The 27,172-nt window shown below is 42.7% G+C and overlaps 1 protein-coding gene across 1 annotated transcript in view; it reads right to left on the bottom strand.

Moving 5' to 3' along the window:
- The window catches only part of pitpnm3 (PITPNM family member 3), an 87,017-nt gene that overhangs the window by 12,395 nt on the left and 47,450 nt on the right, over positions 1 to 27,172 (bottom strand). The window contains 8 exon segments of the mRNA XM_047594929.1: positions 800 to 948; positions 1,090 to 1,317; positions 6,764 to 6,934; positions 7,314 to 7,471; positions 12,200 to 12,381; positions 13,004 to 13,126; positions 14,605 to 14,794; positions 26,850 to 27,070. Of these exon segments, the coding sequence (XP_047450885.1) occupies positions 800 to 948; positions 1,090 to 1,317; positions 6,764 to 6,934; positions 7,314 to 7,471; positions 12,200 to 12,381; positions 13,004 to 13,126; positions 14,605 to 14,794; positions 26,850 to 27,070 (1,422 nt within the window).

The raw sequence follows: 27,172 nt of genomic DNA, 5'->3' as shown, positions 1-27,172 counted from the left end.
ACTGCATGATGGATAAGTATCTGCCTGTATTTCTTAGTATTGAGGACACCATTAATCCTGACCAAATGCCCAACTCCAGTTGCAGAAATGCAGCCCCAAACTTGAAAGGAACCTCCACCATGTGTCACTGTTGCCTGCAGACACTCATTATTGTAGCGCTCTCCAGCCCTTCGGTGAACAAACTGCCTTCTGCTAATAGACAAATACTTCAAATTCTGACTCATAAGTCCAGAGCACCGGCTGCTGTTTTTCTGCACCCCCAGTTCCTATGTTGCCATTCAAAGTTGAGTTGCTTGGCCTTGTTTACATGTCAGATGGATGGATTTTTGGCTGCAACTCCTCCATAAGGACCACTTCTGGCCAGACTTCTCCAGACAGTAGATGTGTACCGGGATCCCACTGGTTTCTGCCAGTTCTGAGCTGATGACTCTGCTACTTCTACTTTCGAAGGTAAATAATCTTGATGTGTTTTTCATCTGCTGCACTAAGTTTCGTTGGCTGACCACCGCAACTATGACCCTACTAAATCCCTTTTGTGCAAGTGCACGTATAAGGAGTGATACTGGTTTGAAGGCAAAGGGGTAGTAATACCAAATATTGATGTGACTTAGAATTTTCTTTTCATTTTGTTATAAGTTGTCTCCTCCAAATAGTTTTGTTAGTGAATTTCCACTCGGATGTGGCCTTTAGAGAATGCTAAGCTGAGAAAAATACATAAAACCTGCCATGAGTATTAATACTGCAGAGAATACTTGTGAAACTTGACGGGGGTAAACAACCCTTTGAAATGTGGTCCCACCTGCCGGAGAACAAAGACAGCTACATCAGTGGACTCCCAGTAGGAGGCGTGAAAAAGGTGAGGCAGGGCCACGGTTGGGAAGGCGGTCAGCACGTCGGGGCAGTACAGAGCGTAGTCCAACCTTTTGGAGCCCCACCAGCTACTGGAAACTGAGACAAAAACACAGATACTGTACATGAAATGTGAGGTCAGCTCAAATCCTGTGAAACTTCATCAACCCATGCTCATATCCAGGACATAAATGAAAGAGGACAGAGTGACCTTTAAGCTTTTATTGCCTTTGCACTTACTGTTAGCGATGGTGTTTCCCAGCTGCCCCATGGAGCAAATCGACATTTCACTTTCCACACTGGTCACGCTGGCTCTACGGCCTCCCTCATCTCCTCCTCCTCCACCCCCTCCTCCACCTCCTCCTCCTCCTCCTTCGGTCTTCGTCTCAGAGGACTGCTGTGAAGCTGGTCCTCCATGAGATTGCTCACCTTCCAGAAACACATTTGGATGGCCTTGGATACTCTCAGCTAGAAAGCGAAAAAGGGTAAATGGAGAGACAAGGACAAAAAGGAGGAGGAAGAAGAATGGAAAAGCTCTGATCACACAACAGTCGACCGGCCTGAATCTTTAAATCAATGCTGTTATTTACCTAATGCAGTAGCCTCTCACTGTGTATCGACTTGCTGTGTGTTTTATCAAGGAAAACCCAAGACAAGTACTAAGTAGGGAGACAATGACAGCGAAGAGACATATTCTACTCTGTCTGAGGCTGAATCATCTCCTGGTTTCTCTGTTTGCTTTTGAAAGTCCGAAAAAGCATTTCGGCTCCCGCTGACAAGCAGAATAATTTATCAGGTTGCGTTCTTCTCTCCCAACGGCAAGTCTCTAAGCAGCTTCCTGCTATTTGTTCTGCAATACAACTGTATAATAAGAAAATGAGAATTTTCCCCTGAGACCTGGTTTCACTCCACATCCTAGGATCTAGTTGTTATTCGTCATGTGTCATGAAGCCCGGGAGAAGGATAAACCATTAATAATTTAACCGTCGGAGAGGAAAATATCTATCAAATCCGTTCAATAGCACATTTATCTTAAAACTTACATTTCATCCTGTGGAGAAAAAGAAACCCATGCTGAATGTAATACAAATTCCACCTAACAGTACCTCCTAGTATAGTTTAGCTGAGCAACACACCTATAAGATCTTTCTTTCAGAACTCCCTATTCATACTAAAAATTCAAGATCAAGCGAGCTTTTGCCCTGATGCTCCACGGGAAGTTTCTGTCCTCCCTGAGCTCGCCTTAGGACACACGCGTTACCGTTTGACAGGTGTACCGCCCCAGTCAAACTCCCCACCTGCCACTGTCCCCGGAGCGGGTCACGCCCACAGCTCAGATGTACGAGCTGGAGCAGGGAGTGGGATGGCTGAGGGTGAGCTTGTGCCTCTTCGCCTGCAAATCAGAACATGTCGTGTCTGGGTTTTCTGGGAGAAGATTAAGCACAATCTACCGCGTTTACATCACTTCCATTTCACAGTAAACGCAACTATAACTCACGAACGTTGCATGTTGATTCAACAGCTGTAACTGAGCATCATTTTGTGCTCGCTAGTGTCACATTTACCACCCAGGAGCATCTGTTTGGTTCTTAAAGCAGACAGTTTAACCCTTTCCCTGCAGACTGCTGGGCTGGTTATAAATAAACCTTCGAGATGCAGCCACATGTTGCGCATTTGGTTCGTGAAGGATGAGCAGCCGCGGCAGAATATAGATTAACGGCAGCTCTCTCTCAGACGTGACAGAGAATAAAGCGTGGTTAATAAATCCCACAGTCAAGGCAAAGAACAATCTACATCTGTTAAGATGATGCTGATGGAATCTGACACGCTCCGTCCAAATCAGCGCGGCTAGACTGGATGGCAGATATTTTAGTTACAGATCTGCTTGTTAATAAGTCCGGACTGAGGATGCAGTTTTAAATGAAGATAATAAATATTGACAATAGATTGTCTATCTGGTTTAAATCACTGTGGATCAGGTTCAAAATAGGAATGATGTGTAATGATTAAAATGTTAATAACTATCAGTGTGTCTGCTTGTGTCACTCATGCTGTGGGGACATATACACAGTCGCACTATGGGACTTCTTCTATGGACAAAATACAAAAGTCTACAATGTGCACCCTGGTACATTTGTTTATAATGTATCAGTGCAGAGCCAGTGACGCAGCAGTCTAGGCAATTTAAAGCATTTATACTCTTGCACTGACGTCTTGTAATTATGTGTCTAAAACTCTAGTTTAGTAATGTGTTGAGTTTCTCTGTGTACATCAAACAACTCCGTCTGGAGCCGATCGGCTCGTGTTGATAAATGTTGGACAACCATTACTTGCACTGAAATCACTGCAACCCAGAAAAGAGAGAACACTCTTGAACATGTGGTTTGCAGGAGGTTGTATGAGGGAGATTTTTATGTGCGCTTAGTTACGTGAACATTTTAGACCAAAATGTATTGTTTTGGTTGATGCCGTCCATAACCTGACTTACATAAGTTACAGAATATATGGATTTTTTTTTTGGATATAATGCAACGAAACATTTAAAACATCAGCTGGTTTCAAATCTTAGGATTTTCTGTTTGATTTCACACAAATTGTAATATGCAAATTGCAACAATTCTGACTAATAAAGAGAAACACAATTATTCGCTCCTATTCAACATCTCATTTCTTTTTTTTTTTATTGTTGCCTTGTATGGTGAGAGACGAGTTTTGTGAAGTTCAGCTTTTTAAGTTCGTACAGAATGAGGTGTTTTCATTTTGTGATTTCGATGAACTGGATTTGGATTTTTCACAGTTTGCACCCTGGTGGTGAATGACTGGGATCCACAGCTGAATACAGACGATTAATACAGATTACTCTTGCCGTTAGATAAAATAAATATAACACCACAGTAATACCTCATTAATAATGGTCAATAGTGTCCCCATGTTTATTCTTTAAACTCTAGTTTATAGCTGAAGGCCACCTCGCTGTACATAACGTGTAATATGTGCAGTTCTAGCAATTAAATCTGTTATGGGAATGGCTGCGAGCCCCCGCACGCCAACACACACAAGAATCTGTTATCATTAATGAGCCCTGCCCTCAACCTCTCAGAGGAGCGTCATTCCCTTTCAGCCTCTGGAATATTTGCTCCGCTGTCCTTCTCTCGCAGCATAATGGACAGAGAGAGGCGAAGAGGGAGAGAAAGAGGAGCGTCGGGAGAATCTGCGATGGCGAGGAGGAAAGATGGGACCACACGGTGACGGTTACGGAAGAAAGTAAATCTTCAAATGACCGGTGTGGACACGAAGATTATGATTTCAGTGTGAGGAAGGAACGAGGAGGAAAGAGCAAGTGGCAGCAGGTGAAAGCGATTCATAAATTGAGGTGGGATGAATGAGCTCTGGCCTTGAAATGTCTTTGTGACACAAAAAGAGACAGAAAGAGGCTTTGGAATCTTCGCCACATTCACCGGCAGCTTATTGGGAAATAATTTCACGGTGAGCAAAAAAATACATCACTGTCTTCAGCCACGTGATCAGTGGTGATTAAAAAGAAAAAAAAAAAATGACCGTAATTCTTTGTGCATTTGCTGTCTCGGATGATAATATTTCCCATTGGACCGTAGCTGGAAATCAATAGCACGAGGGCTCATTCCCTCTATATTAGCAGCATTCATCATAATAAAAGCTCCGGTGTTGACGGGTGTTGATGTCAAAGTTAAACCCACAGGAGCCTGATTTGATTGGCTCTCCAAGCCTTCATAACAACTAATTACCATATCACAGAGCGGGAAAGAGTTCGTGTGTGCCGCTGATTGTTCTTCCGTGAGTCTGTGTCTGTGCATCTGTCCATGGTTTTTAATTTGACACATAATTTGACGGCAGCCAAGGCCGATCAATGGAACAGTGATGCAGATCCATAATTAAAACCTGGTGTAGCTTCAAGCCTGAGCTGAGTGTCTGTTTTTACACTCCATCACCTTCCTCTGCACTGCTGGCTGTCAAACGACCCCCTCTACGAATGGCTGAACATGATAAATTAGTTAAAAAAATACATATATATAAAAATGCTGTGGGGTTTGTCAGATATTTCTAGAACACAGGTCCCATAGGAGTGAAACACAAAGATTACTCATGGGTTCCTTGTTAAAACAACAAATAATTGGCGCAATCATTGTTCTTGGATTAGTTGCGATCAGACATAGAACACTGAGCAATAAAGGGTTAGACTAATGACTTTTCTGGCATTTAAACATTTTTCATGACATAAATATTCCGTAACAGCTTTACTCAAAGTTAATTAATGTCCGCGGTGAACGTGACTGGTGAATTCAGCTCTTCCTGCTGGGATTCTACAAAAACATCTCATTAATTACCTTAATTACAACACTAAAGTGATTCTCCCTTCTTCTTTTTTAATAAATATCTCTTTCGCTCTATCTGCGAGGCAGCAAAATGATGACTGAGCCTACTTACACCGATCAGGCGTAACATTATGACCACCTGCCCACCAGGCAGTATGTGGCACATCACTGGCGTTTTCAAGTTTCAGTTCTAATTTACTGTGGCCCTGCACTAAGCAGGTGGCAGATAATACATTGTGATTTGCTCCATCCTGCTAGGGGTTGACTGCTGCCATCAAGGAGTGTCACTGCTATGGAGTGGGGGTGGTGCATGTCTAAGTAACATCCACACATATGCCAGGTCCAAAGGTTTTCCAGCAGAACAATGAATTGTTGCGAAATGGTCAGTGGTCATAATGTTATGCCTGGTCGGTGTACGAAATTATACAAAAGTCTTCCATTTGTACTGAAGCAATCTGGGTGTCTGAGGAGACAGTGCAAAATCAGCCATCCTCAGCTAGCGATGCCTGATGGATCACCCAGCACTTATCTTTGTGCCAGGGAGAGTAATTGGAGCTAATGTTAACTGACTGACAGTGTCACACTAGTGATAATGTTTTGTTGCTGGCAAAGAGAATAAAGTGAGATCTCTGAGAGTGACACTTCATCCATCTACGAGCAGCCTCATTGCTGCCTCATGTAAAAAAGTCCCAAAAAGCCGTACAGGTCTGCAGAGAACAGAGGAATACAGGGTGCTGTAAATTAGGCAACATTGAAGCGGTGAGACTTTGTCCAAGATTAAACCATCAGATTCTCTTCTTACCTTTCTGGAAATAATATAACTTCAAAGTGAAAAGGAAATGTTAAAAGCTAAATGGATGTTCATTTTCCACTAATTTCCTAATGATTGCATGTTGAGTAAAAGGGTTTCACATTTTCCAAAGCCTTGCACCAAACCACAAAGTCTTTTTCTTCCCATCTAAGATCACGCTCGTAGGCTCTTAGCACAAGCGATCAGTCCTCGTCCTACTTTCTCTCAGTGATGTAGGTGGAAGAGGGAGCAGGGCAGCAGGCAATACATCATAACTGCTGCTTAGAGTCAACCTATGTCCCAAAAGTAGGTTAAAATATGACCCCGAACATAAATCAGCAGCTCATTACAAACTCCAGAACCAAACCTTCCAGGCAGATCACAGCAGTACCGGGTCCTATATAGTAAACTGATACCACACATGCTGTATACCTGATCCTCAGAGAGCAGTGTCACGCTCAAGGCACTGCACCCCGTGAAGAGGAAGTATAATTACTTCAAACTTACGACTTTGAGGTCAGAGTGTTGCTGCACCAAGCCTCATTTGTATCTGTGAAAATTCACAGCACTGAGTCATCTCTGCCACTATAATCTAGTCCCACTAACAGAATTCCTCAAAGGTTTCACACAAGCTTTGAAATGCAAAATCCGAAAGGTTATTAATGTGGCGATACAATTACACCATAAAGTAGATTGAGCAATGAAATATTCAGGAGAAGCAGCTCTCCCCCGCGACAAAAATTGATTTCCAGCATCAAGCCATTCATCCTACCTATGAGCAGCGAGCGCCCATCTCCGAGGGGATAGCGCTGGTAGCGGGGCACAGCGAACGGCGGCAATTTGTGGAAGAGCGGCTGCAGCAGCGGCTCCAGTCTGGAGGCCGAAGGATCCGAGGGGTAAAAGAGGTTGAAAATCTGAGAGCAGGCCGGATGAAGCTGGCTCACTGGGGGGGGGCAGAAAACACAATGAGCAGACACAGCCATTAGGAGGACAAATAGATATTTTGGTGTGAAGTGTAGCTGTGTCCAATGTGAAGCGATATTTAACAGAGTGGGATTTTATTTTTAGAAAAGGAGATGCGGTGAAAATAACTGCATCTACTTCTAAGCTGTGCTCGCCGCCAAATGACCTTGTTTGAATTTAACCGCATTGAAAACTACGATTTGGAGAGAAATCTTTAGGAAATCTTCAATAAAGTGAACACCTTCATTTCAAACTAGCAGTTTTGCAACCTGTTTCATGCACTAGTTCAAAGCGCATGACAATTGACTGATCGTGTCGTGTGTGTGTGCAAGGGCAACGCATATGTAAGTGATTCTTACCCTGGACAGCAGGCAGCACCGTGCGTCTCATGGCCAACACCAGGCCCAGTGGACAGCCCAGCAGGAAGCAGTCTGACACCTCAAAGTCAAATCGACCTGGGTTCAACACCAGGCTGGTGCTGCTGCCCCCACGCACCGCCACGCCCTCATTCATCAAACTGGGGATTAGACAGGGACACGAAGCACACCATGTTGTAGTAATTACAATTACGACACAATGTTTTTATCCGTGCTGACGTGGGTCATAAATCCAAACGCGCACTCTCATTTGTCACGTACCGGTTCATGTTATATATCGTATCTTCATGCTCACAGATGCTGCTTCACTAGGTTTTCCTCGGCAGACGGGTTACTAGCCAATGTGGAGATTTTATTGGATTGACTATTGATTTTTAAATAAAAGAGAAAAAACAGGTTTGTGACTCTCCTTCTGCCTGCATGCGGTTATCTTCAGGCGCTACAGTTCCCTCACAGACATGCATGTTGAGTAAACCGGTGATTCTAAATTGACCATAAATGTGCATGGGAATTGTTATTTGTCCGTCTGCGTTAGCCCCGTTGGCCTCATCTCTTTATGAATGCAGGGAGGATGGCTCCACTCTTTGCTTCTCTTTTGAATTCATCTACATTTGTTCAAAATGAAAGTCATTTTGATTTTTTTTTTCATTAACAAGCTATATGCAAGTGGCTCAACAGATTTTCTTCTGAAGACAATTTTCTCGTTGTATTTATTTCCAACTGTGGCCCGATGTGATGAGTTCTGGGTAAATCCCACCAACCAACCAGCTCCTCAAAAGAAGAAACTGGAAACTGGACTCTAAGGTAAGAATTAAGTTAATGTTAGTGATATAGTTGTTTAATTACTGCAGTCTTTCAGGTTTTATATTTGTTGTAGAAATGAATAAGTAAAAATAACTGGAGGCTCTCTGTGTAATTTGGAATTAACAATATCAAGTGGCTTCAAAAGACTTTTTATGTGAAACTAATGATAGCAGTTTTTTTTTACAAGTACTTGATTCTAATTTAATTTCAAGCTAATGTTTGCAAACGACTGTAATTTAAAGTAAGCAGAGATGTGTTATTTTCCTCTATGTAACGTTTCGCTTACGGAGATAACACCAGTTAGTCATTAGCTAACACCGTTAGCAAGGGGTTTTAGCTGTAAGTCGGTCATGCAGTGATAAAAATACGGTGCTCCACGACTTAAAAAAACTAAGTCAACTTTTTGCATAATTTTATACCCTACATCAAACAAGAGGAGTCTTTGTTGGTACATTAATTCTGTAAATTAGATCAACTTACTTTTGCCAGTTGACTTTACTCGCAAAAGTGAGTTGAAAAACCAACAAAGACTATTCTTGTTTGATCTACAGGATAAAATTATGTAAAAAGTTTCCTTTTAACTAAATGGAGCACTGTATTTTAATCAGTGCAGGATTAGTGTCTGAAAACACACAGTATTTGAAAGCAAACCATGGCTAATCTGAAAGTTTAAATGTCAATAATGTGTACGCTGAAGCCGGGAAAGAAAAATGTCTCGGTCTCGACACTGATGAGTCCTCATTCAAATGTTGGCCGGCTTGTTTCAACATGCAGGGGTCACTGTCAGCGCTGGGCCTTCATGACTCAGCCTGGGCAGCTTTTCAGCCCTCGCAAACTGAATCACGTGTCCAATACAGCTCTTTAAACGGCCGAGTCGGTCTCAGTAGCAACCGTCGAGATCCGTGAGCTTACTAGTGAGCCAACATCTCCCCATTAGGCACAACACAAGCAAGAGGGATTAGCCGCTGGTCTCTAGTCGTCTTTAAAAGCCAGATCAATAGCGCTCTGATTGCTTTCCGCTTCTATTTATTTTTTTATTTTTGACTTTGCTTATAATTTGTCCACCTGGTTGGTTTTACCAACAAATTTCAAGGAAAGAGCACTAATATTTGTGATTCATCGATATTACTCATTGCATAAACCGTACATGTCCCGCAGGCATGAGCACCATTAAAAGGCTGGATGACTACATGTTCTCTACTTCTGCCCCATGTTCGCATGTCAAATTTCTATCGATTAAAATCAGTGCTCGGAGTAAGTGCACTTCTCATGCTGTTGCACTGTTATTTTGCCCGTTGGAGTAGAAAATAAAGGGCTGTGTTTGTTGTTCGGGTGTCCTTAATTTCCCCCTTTCAGCAGCTCAACTTGTCATTTAAATACAAACTGTTAAGTGGAAATGACAAATTACATTTGAGTTTTTTGTTGTTGTTGTTGTTAACGTTGTAATAATCAGCCTTTCAAAACTGCAGCAACAAACAGATCTGAAACCGATACTGCCTTATTATGCGGAAGCATTTGGAAAAGAGTGCTAATGATTTAGTAAGCCTTTACGGTGAATGGGAACATCCAGCGGGAGGATGTTGCCCAGGACAAGAGTTTACCCTCCACACGGCCAAAACCGTGTTTAATCAACAGTGTTAACGAGAAGTGAAATGTGACAATGTAACGTCATGAATTACGTGGGAATAACTGTGAATTGACGGGATCCGATCTCGATTGGGGAAAGTCTAGCGGAGCATGTGATTTGGATTGGGAACACTGGTTGCTTGAAATGAGCCAACGTGGCAGTCGTACCCGCTTCCATTTCCCCCCGGTGCCCGCTGAATTCACCCGCAGCGCTCAGTCTCCCCTCACAAACCGTCTGGCGCAGGCACAAACAGGCTATTTATAGTCTGGCACAGACAGGTAGGCAGGCAAGGCAGTCAGGTAGCAAATATTGATAAAGAGAAGGGGTGAGATAGGGTGACGGATTCCAGAGAAGCGTTGATGAGGGCGGCTGTGCAACATCTGGGCCGAAATATGAACTCGTAACACACTCATCAGTGATTGACGAAGGCTGAAAGAAACGTATTATAAGGACATAACTTATAATACGTCTCTGAGTTTTGAGGTGATTTTTCTTCTGTTTACTTGAACCAAATGTGGTATATGTGACAAAGAAATGGATATACTTCCAGCCGGGGGCCAACAATAGCCAACTGTACTTGATAATCTACATCTTTGTCTGATTATATGTATGTTTACATAATTTCTTGATAGCACTCCCCACCGTGTGCTCCCAACCGCTAATGTGAGTAAGACGCACTCTGATTAAAATTACAGGCTTTTCCCTCTCTGCTTCTGTGATTGCGTGTGTGTGTATGAAAACTTAAATGTGTAAGTATGTGGAAATAGGAATGAATAAAACTGTTACTTTACTTTGACATTAACATAGGACATGTTCACTCTAACAGTTTATTTGGGGACATGAAGCTAAGATTCTAAGATCTAAGATTATAGGGACCTTTCTTACCATTCTGGCCTTTTTGCCAAAAAATGCATGGTCTTGGTCTCTTTGAAAACTAAGACTCTGAAGTTCGCAAAAGTCACAAAAGTCAGAATCACTCTCAAGTTCGGTTTGCAAAATATATTTTGCTATCTGACGCCTTCAGAGGAAATTGAGGACAGATCTCATCTGGATAACACAGGATTATCAGAGCATTAAGTCTTACCTACTTCCAGTTCAAATTCCATATTGAAAAAAATGACCAAAACTGAGTTTATTTTACCCTTTTTTCTAAGTGTATACCCAGGCATTTCCATAACTTTTGAACACTTCAATGTACGGTCATACTCTTGGGCTCCACTGAAAGGTGACACTCAGAGTTTAATTATATTCTATAACTATTAGACTAACCAGAGTAACTGATAGAGTTAGTGAAGTAAAATCACATTTTTTGGATTGTTTCTCATTTGAAATTACGCACAGACGTCCGGCTCTAATACGTGTTGGTCTGTCTTGGAGGCAACTGAACTTTATTGGACACGTAGCATGTCGTTGTTTAGAGCAGCTCATTGGCTACACGAAACGCCAATCATCCACTAAATTGACTGCAATTGCCTCAGTGTGTTGATGAAAGAAGGGTGAAGGGTCTTCTTTTTCAGCGCTGACTCTCACTGACTTCTGAAGGCTGGTGACCGGACAAAGTAGCTTGGAATTGGGTTCAATGATGTGCGAAATAAAAGGTCAGAGTTCAGCGGTGATTTAAAAATTAAACACCGTAAAAAATCCCCTTGAATTTTTTGCTATAATACGAAGATGCATCTCCTTCTTCGTCCAAGACGTTGAAACAGCTCTTGGATTTTTATGGAACTAAAAGCAGTTTTTGGACTGAAAATATGACTGAAATGGACAGTTTGGACCCTTATCGATACAAAGGGAGCGTTTTTACTTGGATAATACTGATTGTTGAATCGATATGAGGCTTTTCTGGTGATTTTATGCTTGTTTCTCGTTTTTATTGTTTTGAACAAAATCTGTTGGTTGTGTCAGCTGTGCTGTTGAATCCTATAATGGCTTATATCAGACAGGTTGACGGACCGTCACACAATGAAATCAGATGATAATGAGCTTTCCAATGACATATTGCATGCAGCATTTGCTCAAACACAACCCGTGTACAGAGCTCTGATTTGTTCAAAAAACTACCGCCGTCCCATATATGACCCAGCGGAACGTTTAGGGGTAACCTTAAGTTGCAAATAGACTTTGCATCAAGAGGGGTACTTCAGGACTTGGTGGAGAGGAGCAAGGTGAGTTTTAGGCTATTACATTTAGACAGAGGCCTCATGCTGTAAACACAGTGTGTATAGATGTTTTTTGTTTGTTTGAACGATTCTATTACATGAGGATGATGAAGATGTGCGTTCATATCAAAAATGTATGGGAAATTAGAAACAAAAAAAGGGCAAACCAACTGCTCTATAAAATTACTGCAGAGACACTACCACTGTTGAATTGAATGAGAAGGTGTGTCCATGTGACCATCTCTGAGAGTGTGTTATGTTCACGTGTCTTACTCCACCTGGAAAAAAAGCTGTGCTGGCCGGTGGACGAGGTGTCTCCATCGTACGAGTCGCTCTGCTTCCGGCTGAGCGGCGGGCCGCTCTGGCCTTCATTGGGAGCGGAGATGTCGATGTTGCTTTTGCTCAGCCTCTTGCTGGAACTCAGACCTGGGCTGGACTCCCCCAACATGCCTGAGTTATCCTGTCGGGGAGGGGGAGAATGTGCAACTTACTATAAAACCTCTACGCGTGACAGTGAGTTGCACCAGGAAATTACGCATAATAGGATTGGAGTCGATGGGTTTTCCCAAGTGAACAGTTTAACGTGAGAGGGAAGACTGTGCAACAGTTTATCTGAATGGTAAAATGGGAAGAGTAGTAACAGAGGGACAGGAGGGAAGAAAAAGGTATGACATGTCTACAGTGACTGTTGGACAAAATGGCGAGGCAGTTGGGCCGCTGTTTGTGTGCAGCTATTAAGTATAAGACTTCAGACCAATACATGTGTCAAGGACATTGCCACTGCTGCACGGTGATGTAACTCAAAGCCATCTCTAGATGTGCTGTAGTGGAAAGTGGGCAGTGAACTGGCACAGCAGAGGTGGATACTCTGTGTGAGAACTTCCGTTTTTAACAATGAGTCGTGTCAAGGACATTGTTTCTAGCGCACATGCTTTGCAACAATTAAGTCCATTGATGAAGACAAGGTATAACACAGCCATGTATCCCAAACCCGTGAAAGTCCCTGCTGTCAATGATCCCCTAAACATCCCCCAGTGCAGTCCTGTGCATCATCGTGTTCTCGCCAGAACACGAGCTCCTACCTTCAGGCTCTCGGTGCTGTTGTTCCTGCTGCTGTTATTGGGGCTGCCAGGCCTCTGGTGGTTGCTGAAGCATAAAGCGTCAAAGCACAGCACACCTCCCACACAGTCGCCCATCAGGCATACCTGCACAGAAAATATAGGATTGAGACGCCCTCTGCATATAGTGTGTGTGTGTGTGTAGGCTGACAATCAGACAGGTGCGTGACTGGAATAAAACAACAATGAAATATTTTGATGTGGCAGGAAAGGCAAAACAGTCCCTGCATCATAATTCCATACAGTATTGTATATAGGACACAATATGTATAATAGACCATAGTATGCTATGTTTGAAAGACAACATGCAATTTCCCTTTGTGCATTGTAATGTGGGACAATGCTGCATTAACATATTGTTTAGACCGCGGTGAAAAAATATATATATGTCTCTTATGTGTCATGTCAATGAATCCATTAGTTATTTCTGAGAACCTTTGTTTTCCTCTGAAAACTAAAGTAGCACAGTAACAATATAAATCAAGTAAGAAACACAACCCGCAAGTTGCCCTTTAACACAAATATTGTCTGTTTAGCCAATTAAAACTGTATCTTGTTTACAAGTCAAAAGTCGGGAGACAGCTACTCCGTTAAAAGTGTTTCCGTGTTAATACGCTGCTATTTAGACTGTTCATTAGGTGTGACAGTGAAGAGAGCGGCCGGGTGACCGTCTTAGAATAATGCTTCTGTCCAGGTTTTCTTGTTCTTCTCGTTCTGCTGTCATTGCTGCATGAATGCACCATTAGTAGGCTTCCTTTATAAGTATAGTCTGTCATTTTTGAACTGGACTCCAGTTAAGTGAATGCCAGTCAATGTTTCCGCTATTACAGGACAGTATTCTATTAAAGTTATGAAGTGCTGAAAAAAACAATCAATCTCCATAGCAAATTATGACAGCAGCAGTCATTAATAGAGTCGTGTAAAGCGAGAAGCAAGAAGGAAGTGCAGGGACGCAATGCGATCATTTCTAATGTATAAATTAAGTTGTAGACACTAAAGTAGGAGGAGAAAACATCAATAAACCTATGATAACGTACAATACTTTATCTGGGCATTTTCTCGAGTGGTACTCCATCATTACACCGCAAGGGACTGAGAAATGTGAAGTGTGTTTTTAATGTCAGAGTCCATGTACAGCGCAACAAGAATATGTGTTGTACTGTCGAATTACACTTGCCTACCAGATTTGATTACAGTTAAGTTAATCAGACAGATGTTGTGTTTCAGAGCCCTCCCTAATGACTAAATTCTCTTGACTCTCGCCTCTCAGAGATCATTACCTCATCACAGTATATAGCGCAGCTCGTTTCCAAATGCCCAGCAGTTGTTACGTATAAGACAAGAAAATGCGGTGCACTTAAGCGATAGAGGTTTTGAGCCCTCTGAGGGCCTGAGCTCCCACAGTTTCCTCAGATTACACAGCCCACTCAAAAGCAATCTCTACTTCATTGACTTCTATTAAAGGTCCTACAGCCCGATATTCGATAATGCGAGGCTAGAGTGAGAGTGTGGGAGTTCTCCTCTACTTATTTATTCCTCTCCAAACAGAGGGAGGCACAACACACCTGACCCGTGAACCCCTGGCCGTCTTCAGACTGCAGGAAGCCGCGGTAGACCTGGTTGGCCCGGTCGATGACGGTCGCCACGGCGTCCTGGTAGCGCGGAGAGACGATGGCGAGGAGGGGCAGGGCAGCCAGAGGCAGGTGGTCGACACTGCTCGACACGCAGCTCTCATCATAGCTGTACGGGTTCAAACTGGAGGGGGTGTGAGGAGAGGGTGGATAGGAAGGAAGCAAAGGAAAGAAGAAGGGGGGTGTGAAATAAAAACAGGAGATTTTATCATCCATTTATGTCTTATATAGATCTTCTGTTAGTTTTTAATGCACAAAATAAATGAAGGTTGAAGGTGATGTCTAAGATTAAAGCTTTAACAAGAGTGTGTTATGCTTCCCCTTGCCAAAGCGACATAAATTAATGCTTGTGATGCACTCAGTCTGACAGTGTTTACGTGCGTGCGTGGTAAGCGGAAGAAAAATGTTATCTCGGGGAATATAACACAAGTAAATAAACCCGAGCAGCAGCAACGTGAGGAGAGCCTTCGCATCCTCGCTGATGACAATAATGGATGCGTACGGGGTGCGTGTCAGTCGTGTGCGTGTGTCACAGGAACAGCGCGCACGCGCACACACACACAGATCAACGGAAGACACTTCCAGCTGACAGCACGGGGGGAAACGGTAAAAGATGGCATCGCGGTGCACCGTCTCCTTGAGCAGCAACCCTGTCACCATCCATCACCTGCTCTGAGTGCAGGAGGAAGCAACACGGAGGCAGAAATATGTCGGCCACCATGGACACCTCACTGCAAGGGCGCGACCTCTGCGGGAATCGGGGCTGGCAGTTGTCATGTAGCATTGAGACACAAATTTATATAATACAACATTTTGGGAAGTTGTGCAGGAAGACAGACAGAATGAGGGTACGGTGGTTTTGAAGACGTTTGTGTTGTAGATGTTGTATCGTTCCTTCTTAATATTCAATATACTCTGATCAGGTGTAACATTTTGACCTAATATTGTCTAGGACACCAGCTAACTAGCCATTGTCTAATCAGAGAATGGACATGGGTCTTCTGAGGGTGTCCTGTGATGTCTGGAAACAGGATGTTGTTAGTTAGGGGCCTTTGGGTCCTATGGGTTGAGAGGAGGGGCCTCTGTGTATCCCACAGATACTTAATCAGTTTCTGATCTAGTGAATTTGGAGGCCAGGTCAACACCTTGTGCTCCTAATGTTTGTTGAGTTGTTCCTAAACAGTTTTTTTTGTGTGTGTCTGTGTCAGATGGCTACTACCATCAAGGAGTGTCGTTGCTGTGGGGTGGGGGTGTCTGGTCTGGTCTAGGTGGGAGGTAACATCCACATGAATGCCAGGTCCAAACACGGCTTTTAATTGCGTTTGATCTGTTTTTAATTTTCACCGGATTAACCTGGGTTTTAATATGTTTTTATTTCTTTAATAAATTGGTGTTGATCTGCATCTACTTCCCCTCTCATTGGTTTTAATGTTCCGACTGGTCGCTGTATGATCAAACATTAGCCTGTTGGATTACATTTAAAGTGCAGAGTGCCCAACAGTGCACACTTCCCTTTAAATGACTTTGCATATCTTCTACATAAATTATTCTAGTTACTATTGTCCACCAAGTTTAATTGAATTCAAACACATCCTGCAGGACTGTCTCCACTGAGCACACAGAGATTCAATTAATAAGAATCTGCAAATATGAGCCCATATGTTTATTTCCCAAAACGTGGGGGACGTTCCAGTCGTCTGGCTAATTAGACAGCTGCGATTCATATTCGGGTCGAGTAACATCACATGAGCCTTATGCATGTGCATTGGTGAAGTTTATTGGAGACAAACATGATATTGCCATGGTAACAATACTCCAGTAGAAGAATAAAAAAAGGTCTGTGCATCATTAGTGTAAGAATATATTTCCACAATTTGGCCCTAAGCAGTGTAATGTCTCTGACTGTCAATGTTCTGGTGCATATTAGTCTGATTTACTTGATCGCCAAAACTTGAATGAGTGCATTTCTTATTGCATTATTTGTCAAACAGAAGAACTTTTGATAATCAACATAATAAAAAGTTTGAGAACTAAATTTTGAGTTCCCATCGCCATCACTTTTACATCAACTATTTGCTGCAGCAGCGACAAAGCCCCATGCTGAGAGTTTTGAGGAATCTGCCAGAAAGAAAAGAGGCGCTGGTGTGTTTGTTGTGCTTCGGCAGTCACTCTCTGACATACACAGAAGATAAAGCCGCCTCCACAATCCCCCCGCTGCCACATCATCACAACCGGTGACAGATCTGAGTTGGAGGGCAATTATTAACGTCAGCCAATTTTTGTAAATAGTTTGAAAAGTGTTTACGTCAGCCCGTTCTGCTGGATAGGGACGCGTGGAAACCAGAGACTGTCCACAAAATGGGTGAGAAAATGGTTTTGCATTTACAATGTGAATTTATTCAATACAAAAGTTTCACTGTGCTTTTGATTAATGCACCCCATTTTTTTTTTTAATACTAAAGTCGAGTTCACAGCAAAGTTGGCATTATATCGAGCAAGTGCAGGTGAGGAAAATATGTGTGAGACAGCAAAGGAAATACCATGTTCCAGGAGATGTCACAAAAACAAAGAGTTACCTCGAATAGCAGAGAAAGATGAGAATATTTAACCCATTGCTAGGAAGTCCAAACCCTGGTCATGTTTATATGTAATCTCATGGGACAGGGCCAGACACCACAGGACACTCTCAGAAGACTAATGTCCACTCTCTGATGAGTCACAACTGTTTTGGAGGCACAAGGGAGACACACTTGGTGTTAGCTTGTAACCTGGGTGTAAATTGAAATTGAAACTTGAAAACCCCAATGATGTGCTGCATGCTGCCTACTGCTGTTGGCTAGGCTAGTTAGCTGATGTCTTCTTGTTGATTGCTGGTCGGTAGCTGAGGGCTAGCCTGCTGGCTTTTTATCCCCCCAGTTGGACTGGGCTTCCAAATGTATCTTTCCCCGAATCCTGGCACAAGGAGAAGAAGTTGTTGGTTGACATGTAGTCACACATCCCATCACTCCTTACCTACTGCTGTTGGCTACGCTAGTTACCTGGTGTCTTCTTATTAGTCGCTAGCCGGTAGCTGACGGCTGGTCGTTTTTTTTTAGCTGGACTGGGATTTCTAAATTAGTTTTGTCTCGGATCTTGGCACAAGAGATTGTAACGTCTCATCCCGTGTAATAACAAATATGCATTTCAGTCACAGCGGCTCCAATTGTGAGCGTGACTTTGCAAAACCTTTCCTGTCGACAACAAAGTGAGCACACAATGAAACCGCTGAAGCTGCCCGCGAAGCTTTCAGAGATGCTGCTATGTGGCATTCGACAGCTGAGCAACCTCGCTCTTCAAAACGTTTTGCGTGGTTGTCTGGATTGAGCTGACAAGAGCGTCCATTGCAAAGTTTGCATTCAGGATTATATGGCGAGTCAACAAATTATGATTAAATGTTATCATGACTCTACTTTAATTATAACTTGTATACCGTTTACCTTGGCTGTTGTCTTAAGGGTTTAATCACCTTACAGTGTAATTGTTATAATTTGATGTAAACATGGGAGGAAAGAACAATGCCACAAAAACAGCTAAGTCCTGTCACGTTAGTGCTCAGATGGCGTGTAGAGGTTTGTTTTTATTCTAATGCTAAAGGTTAATTAATGCTCCGGTGTTGTTCTGTACTGGTTGTTTAATCTCAATAAATCATGTTCTCCGTTGGACTAGCTTCATCTGAACGTCAACTCATGGCAGAATCCCGCTGCGCCGGCCGCTGTTATATAAGAGGAGCGAGGGGAATCACGCCACAGGATGCGGCCGTGATGTGCAGCCGTCGGCAGAAAACCATGATCACCTCTTGAGGAGTTGTTTTTGCTTCTGCGAGTGTCCCACCCTCCTCTCGAGAGCAGGGGGGCTGAGACCATCTCTCCCTTTTGAGCTGCTCCCATGCAGATTCGCAAGAAAATAGGAAACCTTCGTAATATATTCTGGAGCCGTTCTTCACAGCTATTTTGCATAACAACGGCGTCACTCTTTCTACTGAAGCTGCTGCCTGAAATATCCACCGCTGGCAGAGATGTCACCGTGTTGCTCCAGTGGGAAGACTTGCTGTGCAACACAATATAATGAGGTCAGCTTATAATTTAAACCCACAGTGATTTATCAACCGCTTGTTTATTGAGCTTCGGAACGGAGAAATGAGAAATCCCAGCGTCCCAGCTGAGAATCATTGTGGGTTTGGCGTAGGCTTTGTAGTTGCCCGGCCTTGATCTTATTTGAGTCTTGTTAACAGCTGCTGCTTTCAAACACTCCCTAAAACACACACTTGCTCAGCGAGACCGTAAAAAGGAGGAATTAATATTCCAAACACATCCCTGCCTCTGCGCGGGGTTAGCAAGTCACAGGACAGGAACAGAGGTTTAACACCTGCTGCTCTGCTCAACAAATGCCAGGTGAGACACTCGTTATTTGCATTGCATAATTACTTGATTATGCAAGCACTTGTTAGTATTATTACCATGCAGCAGCAGCAGCAGCAGCCACTCTTTTACATTCAAATAAGTGATTCGTTTGTGTGTGTGTGTGTTTGTGTGCTCAGCCAGGACTGTATGTGATTTATTTGCTGTGGCAGTTTTGACGTTATGACGTCTCGCACGGCTGCAGGTTATTGTCTGTACTGCATTAATGGTCCTGATTCATTTGAATCCATCATTAAAAAATCTTTGTCTGTACAAACATGTACTTTCAAAGGACTTGTCTACCACGCCATCCGAACCCCATCTGCATTTAATGGCTGTAATTAATCTTAAAACCCTCAACTGTAATTTCCTGTGTAACGCTGCAGATCAGTGGCTGTTTTGACCGTGCACAAATGACCCAGATGGCGCTCTGTAATCCTTTACAGTCCACCACGGCTGTAGATTTGTATTCTTAATCACGGGCATACTGTCTGTTATGAAAAATCTTATCTGTCGTGCTGCAGGGATGACGAGCTTGACATCCATCAAACGGAACAGAGATAATCTAAATGTGCTACTTGGGAGGCTTTTGACTCCTCAAATGAAACACATCCTTGAATGGCAGAAGAGAAAATCTTGCGTTACCCTCATCATTAAAAGTCATTCGCAGCAGTGTTTACCTTACCTAACGTCTCCGCACATGCATTAATAAAAGGCCGAGTGATATTAACGTGGAATATACAGAGGTCGACCGTGCAAACAGCCTCATCTGCAGATTTGTTATGGGTGTCAGTCGACTTCACATCAGCTTCAAGGTTTAATGTTTGGACCGAGAGAGCTTTCCAGTTGTCACTTTGCAAACATGACGTCCATTCAGAGTGTCACTCTCAGAGACTCACTAAAAGGCACTCAAAGGCAAGGAAATTACAATACTTTTCAATACTAAGAGATGCATCGAAGTCTTCCTGAAGGTTTCATGGGTAACGCAATGATAAAGGAATCCATTAACAACGGCAGGGAGAGGATATAACGGAGTGAGCCGATTAAACCTCCAATCGGCCTCATCTCACACGGCATAACCTTGAGATGGACTCTATTATTCTGCCCTGCCGTCCTCTTGCCTTTTGCCCCATAATGGCAAAGTGAAAAACTCTCAAGTCTGTCAGATTCTTGCGTAATTGCTTCCCCCCCGTTTCTTAATGGCCGGCTTCGCGCTGCACAACGTTTGTACAATTAACATGAACGCCAATGGCCAATCCCGCCAATCCCTTAATTAGGGAGAGGGCAGAAATAGTTGTGGCATGTCCCCAGATATCCAGGGCCAGAATAATGAGCTTCTATCTCCCTGAACCGAGGTCACCCGTTGTGGAGACGGACAATTGGACTTCCTCCACCTCGTCTTCTTTCCTCAGAACAGGAAAAATGAGCAATGACAATGACTCTGCTGAAAGAACAGATCCATTATATTTTTCTCTCCTGCTGCTCAGACAAAGTTTTTTAATAGCTGAAATGTTTATTTCTCTTCGAAACTGTGACAGTGGCGGCGTGTTTGCTGTAGAGGAAATCAATACGGAAGTCGTATCCCCGTTGCTGTTAATTGGACGCACTATAGAGTGCAATAATACACATTTCCAACTGTTTCTGTGTGGGCTGTATTTGTGTGAGGGTGTCTATTGATTACACGTCTGTTTTTCTTTTTTTTTCTTTTTTTACAGGTACGTTCATTAGCAGCCAGAGCTAATAATGAGCGCACAGAGCCCTAAGAGGCACAGCAAGCTTTTTAGACACACGACAACGAGGAAACACAAGCAGGAAAAATGTTCGTTCTCTACAGGGACCTTCTACAGTTCGTAAAGAATTATCAAGCACAGAGTCCAAGGTGGTTTGTTTATGTGAAAGTTTGTCTTTGAGGCGCTAAGAGGTTTTGCCACCTCCACTCCGCAGCGCGGTTTCCAGCCAAGCTGTTACCAAGAACGAGAGAGAATTACCCACACAGCAGCAATTCCCTTCCGTGCGGCTGCCTATTCCATGGATGTTTATGCTGGCATGCAAATAAATGAGTCTCTGCCCACCCACAGGTCCAACACTGTCATTAGAGCAAACACTGTTAACTGACAAAAGTGTAGTTGAATAATAAGTGTGTCTGTTGGTGTGTGGGTGTATATTAATGCCTACTGTCTGCGCATATTGCGAGAGTATGTTCGGGACCTGGAGCCATCTGGGCATAAGTACGCTTTGTTTAATTTCACTGGAGAGTGAAAACGCTTTTTCATTTCTCATTGTTGCTGGGAGAATTTCAACAGGCTGCTTAGATGGTGGTAGTTCACGAAAGATGGCGACCAAGATTATGGCACATACACATACAGAGTATACAGCAGAGGTATGTGCTGGCTGCTACTAACCAAATCTACCTGTAAAAAGGTTTTTGCTCTTATTCCATAAAGGACCGTAGTCCCACTCTGGCCCATTATCCAGCAGTGGCAGACATGTTCAATGGCACAAACATAGCCTCCTTTTATCAGTTGTGATACACCTTATGGATCAGATTATGTATTAGCACATGTAAAAAAGAAAATCATGTTGTTATCCAAGTTTTTCACTATGTATAAACGCATTTTTTACATACGTAAATGTGAAATAATCTGCTCGCTGTAAATACATTGTCCATTTAATATTTATATCCACCTACTTATTATATCTGTCCCAATGTAAGTGCAGTGCAAGTAAAGTAAAACCCTGATTCCTTTTTAAGTGTGTGAACACCTGCCCAAATACACCTGATTCTGATTCATTCCACCAGTAACGTGGGCTTTCTTTTGGACATCCATCGCTACCTCAGGCTCCCAAACTGTTGGCTCGTTGGTTTGTGTACACTGCTACGTTTGTTTCAAACTGCGGCAAAAATAGAATTAATATTTCTAATGTTCAGTATGGGGCTCGATAGGGGGACGAAGTGGAGCTCAAAAACCGCAATGCACTGCAATCACATGACCTTTTGCGCCCAATACATGTCCAAATATTTAACAACTAATATTAGCACATTTCTTAGCTACACGCTAACCTCTAGTCCCCCTGTGACCCTCCAGAGGACAAGCGGTTACAGAAGATGAATGAATGAACACTTGACCACTGACAGGAAAAGTAAATAACATTGAGCATTTTCTAACAATTCAACGTTCCGCAGGGAAAGTTTTAGACCTAACATTCAAGTGGATGCTACTTAGACATGAGCCACCCATCTAGACCAGACCAAATTAGGGGTATATAAAGTACAATCCTGTGAGCTACTACTCTTGGAGTGATATCTCATACAATCTGCACAGCAACAAGGACTATAGTACATATATATATATATATATATATATCAGATCCTGCAGGTAAAGTGACTTTATACGTATGAAGCAGTGGTGTGTGTGAAAACCATTTTCCTTTCAAATGGACCAATTCTCTTTGAAACAATTGCACACACATTTTGAAGCTACTCGTGTGTTGAGGATGTTTGTCATCTCAGTGTCATCTGTATATTCTATCTCTTTCTATCTATTTGTTGTCCTTGTCACAGAAGACAGGGCTGTATGGCACAGGCTGTACGTGGAGGTTGTTGTTTTTATGCACCGTAAAATCCATTTTGGAAGAAATGGACACTTTCCTCTCCTGTTTTCCTGTGTGATAAAAATCTAAAGTGGCAACAACTTTTGTACAGTACCATCAATCAAAGTTTCTCCAGGTTACTGAGTGGTGAGAACATGGGCTCATTGAATATCACAGTTGCCTTTTGAGATTATAAATACTCAGACCATGTTAAAAGCAACAGAAATAATAAATACAAGTAAATCCTGCTAATGTGCGAATAAACCAATCTGCGGAAACAAATTTACTGGTGTATACTTGTCCATCGTGCATTCACATCCGCAGACCTTTGTGAGACAGCCTCTTAATATGAATGAGTCCTTTTAGGCAGAATTTCATGCATGCCCGAATGTCTACATGCACACAAGAACCGATAATCGAGGCATGCAGCAATAACTCCGTTCTGCTCAACCTCAGTGGGAGAATTGTTGTTTTGAATATTTTATCTTATCTATCTTATGTGGGGAGAACCAAGCGGACAAGCTGCTGAACGGCTACACCACTCAAATCTCTTTACACTCATCCTGCTTCGCTACCTCACTCCTGCTAACATCAATCAGAAAACCAGGGAGAAGCCTCGACTTGACTGCCAAACGCATCCTGACGGCCGCGGTGATTAGTGACACTTCAGACAAAAACATCCTGAGCATATAATTGGAGAGAAGTGAAAGCTAAGTGACGCTGTCAGGGAAAAAAAACTGGTGACCACTGGGACATGTGACATTAAATGGAATCATTAGAAACGGCTAAGCACAGGCAGCAGTCAATGCTAAAAAAAGGAGAAAAGCCTTGAACGGAGACCTGCTTTTATCTCCTGTGTCTCAAAAATACTTTCCAGGCAAGGACAGTGTTGCTTTACATAGATAATTGGAAGGAATCAAACCAAAACGGAGATAATGCAGCATAATTTATCACGAGGGACTGACAGCTGTTCATCACCGAGCTACTACCACGACATTCACAATTAACTTCCTGTTTCAAATTCATATGAAATCTGAATGCAAAGTAACTGGAGCTAATTACCCAAACAGATCACTGCACACATTCCTTGCAGAGGCTTCAGGATCTGTGGAAACTGTCTGTGGAAATGTCATTTAAGCCTTCATTTTGTTCACTAAGGAGGCGCCTCCAGTACCGAGGGAGGAAATTAGCAATTAAAAACAACAAAATTTAAAAAGGTTAGGAGTTTAATATTCCACGTGGCCACTCACTCGCAAGGTGCTGAGAAAAGGCCCCTGCATACTAATTAACATTGCAGCTTTTGTTTGAGGGTCTTTGGTCAGTGCATTTCCTCGATTAACCTTCACCAGCTTTTGCCAACTGGGTGTCTTTGTCGGATTATTCCCTCTGGGATCCACTCATACTGGGCCGAAGGCTCAAGTGCCTCGTTACACGGTGAAGCTCTTGGTTGCTCATTCATTGATTTTAATAGCAATTAAGCAATTGTCTGCCAAAATAGTTAGTTTTATTTTAAAAAAAATGCAACAAAAGAAGCAGGTATATAGACCCCTTCACAGTTTGTAAACAACGTAATGTTTTTTTGAGGGGTGGGGCTTAACTGGATGCACCACAATTCAAACACTACAGCTTGTAAACAGTTAGCATGTTTCAATGGACTGTTTTAGCAAGAATGGATGAGGAAAATGTATATTTTAGAGAATATACTAACACACTCACTCTCCGAGACTGTTGACTCTGACTGATGGGACTACATTCACCAATGCCTATACTGTCACTCACTGGATGGACAATTTGACCAAAGGACGACACAGAGGGGATGAAATCTGGTGTGTCTTTATCAAGTGAAGCCTCTCCAACAAAGATATTAAAAGAAGTAAGAGGACCCACTGTAGAGGGTAACGTAGCAAATGCAACATCTGTTTGGACACTCCTGAAACACGCAACTAACATTGCATTACCTAGCGGTTAGCATTAGCAGAAACATGTGACAAGAATCCCCTAAATAATGATCAATTTAACGTAATTTCAGTCACGATTTAGTCTAACCCATAACGTTATCCAGACGGAAATTGATGATGCATTATATATTTATCTTATGTGTGTGCCTGTCGTTGATAATCACCAAAGCCAAACCAAAGTTGTCTATGACTGGCAGTGGCTGGTATGTGATAAAACTTCAAGTTAGTGTTTTTGATTTTTTCCGTTTTGGCACCAAAAAATGCAGCAAGACGACATATACATGGTTGAAAGTGACAGTGTAGCCTCAAGCTTCCCTCTGCTCGCTAACGTTGTGACATCACAATGACGTAGACCATGACGGGGTCTATACTTCACAATCATTGACTTATTCATCAACTAGACTAGTCTATAACCTGACTCTACTACTTCAGTGTTTCCCATACAATGTTAACACTATGGTGGCTGCCATAGTGTTAATCTGAAATATTTTTGCATGTTTCAAACTACATTGTGCTTGCCTCCCTTTTCCTATTGCTGCTGAAAGCATCTCTCCCTTTTTAAAACCCGATTTTTATGCTTTTGACTCTTTAGACCATCGAGATTTACAATTATTTAAAGAGAGTTGGTGAAAACCAGAGGAAACGGCTCCAGGCATAGCGTGAACTAGCTTAACTTCGTAAGAGTTCCCTAGCAAAGTTAGACTGGAATTCAACATTTAAATACAACATCTGCGGTTTCACTGTCATTTAAACTGAATTTAAACTTTTATTTGATGTGTCATGTATTGTATAAATAGTTTTTAATGGTTGGGATAGCATTGCGTGTTATGACTACTGTGGATTTAAGATTCAACTGCCATGTGATTGTTATTACAGTTCACAAAGTTTATTTCAGGTGGAATGAATGACTTAATGGATTGGTCCATTCTTCACACAGCAGGAGTCCATCCATGTGTTTATACATATTTAGTTAGTAGCACCTACCCAGAATTACACATAGCTCAGAAAAGCAACGCAGACGGTGTCAGATCAATGATGTGATGGTGACAAATTTAAGAAAACAACCATTAGCTTACAGTTTACAGTCCTCTTCTGATTCAGTTCACTGAACTGGAGTCTATGAAAGACAGTGGTAAACTACACTTCTTGGAGTATTGAGGCAAATAAATTTTTTAAAACTGTAAGAATTCAAGCTCAGTTCAAGCTTTTCATGTGTCATTTTGCCTCCTACCCAATTTACACTGCAACTGACCCCAATACTTAATCCTACAGGTGGTGGTGGTGGTGGTGGGCCCACAGGGAGGCGGCTCCTTTTTGTTTTATTCTGCCTGTGCCATGCTAAGTCCGATGGATGAAGGCCTGGCTGCCAGACATTGGCTAGGGTCCCAGTTTCCCCGCAGCTTCATAAAAAAGGGCCATAAAAAGAAGATTCATACACCTTGGTGAATCTTTTTTTAGTTTATACCTCTAGGAATAACTCAGGATCCTTCGTGAAGAGCTGGAAAATATTTGGAGGAATAAAGATATCTGCAATATTAATTTGCTGAGCCCCAACCTTGGGTAAGTGGACAAAATAGATGGATGGAATGTGTCATTTTATCGCATTAAATGGGTCGGAGTAGTGAGCCATTCAGCAAGACTACACGGCGTGAAATGACACACCACGACCATAAAATGTATACTGATAGCAGATGACTTAGCGTCTAACTGGTGCAGTCGGGGCAGGAGGACGACTTAGAAAGTGAGTTAGCCTAGCACTAGCTTAATGCTAGATAGAGTTAGGGGACCACTTATACTTCACTGGTATATAAATCGTTGTAATCAAAAAGTCTGTTTCCAACATTAGCAAAAGAAGACAAAACCAAAACAAGTACCGGGTATTCAGGGTTGTCTAAGTCCACCGAGCGTAATGAAAGACTAAATTGCTGATAAGACTTTCCAGATTGTTCATCAAACTACCGCCGGCAAGAGGCGGGTTAGAGGGTGCGTGTTCATTTTTCTCCCATTCTCAGTGACATTTTATCTAGCAGTGCAATGCAGAGCTATGGCTACATTACCCCATTTAAGGTGTGACCAAGTGTATTTGTATATACATATATGTATTAAATTGAGATTTTATTCAGAGTCGAGACACTCGAAATGTCAAGTGTAAATGAAGTCAGTGCAATTCCGTGTTCCCTGAAACTACACTTACTTAGACACCAGGGAGAAGGCTTCAGCACACACGGCCGGACACGGCACCAGCTTGATCTTCACATGTTCGGCGGCGGCCTGGTAATGAGCGCGCGTCACCTTTTCGAGCACGGACGCCAAGGTGGCCACGTCGCCGGCCTTCGTGCTGGGGTCCCCGCCTGCCGTGTCCAAGATGTTTCCCCCGTGCACCACCAGCAGCAGCACATGGGTCTTGCATTTCCTCTGCAAAGCAGTTTGGGAAGAGTCTCTTTAAAGGACAGACTCAAAAAGGAGGTGAAATCAGAGGCGGTGTTTTGTCAAAGCAGCGGGGCCGCAGGGAAAACA

This window comes from Mugil cephalus, chromosome 9 (genome assembly GCF_022458985.1).
Source record: "Mugil cephalus isolate CIBA_MC_2020 chromosome 9, CIBA_Mcephalus_1.1, whole genome shotgun sequence".
Lineage (NCBI taxonomy): Eukaryota > Metazoa > Chordata > Actinopteri > Mugiliformes > Mugilidae > Mugil > Mugil cephalus.
Note: the sequence above shows the minus strand (reverse complement) of the source record. Positions and strands in the feature narration are given on the sequence as shown.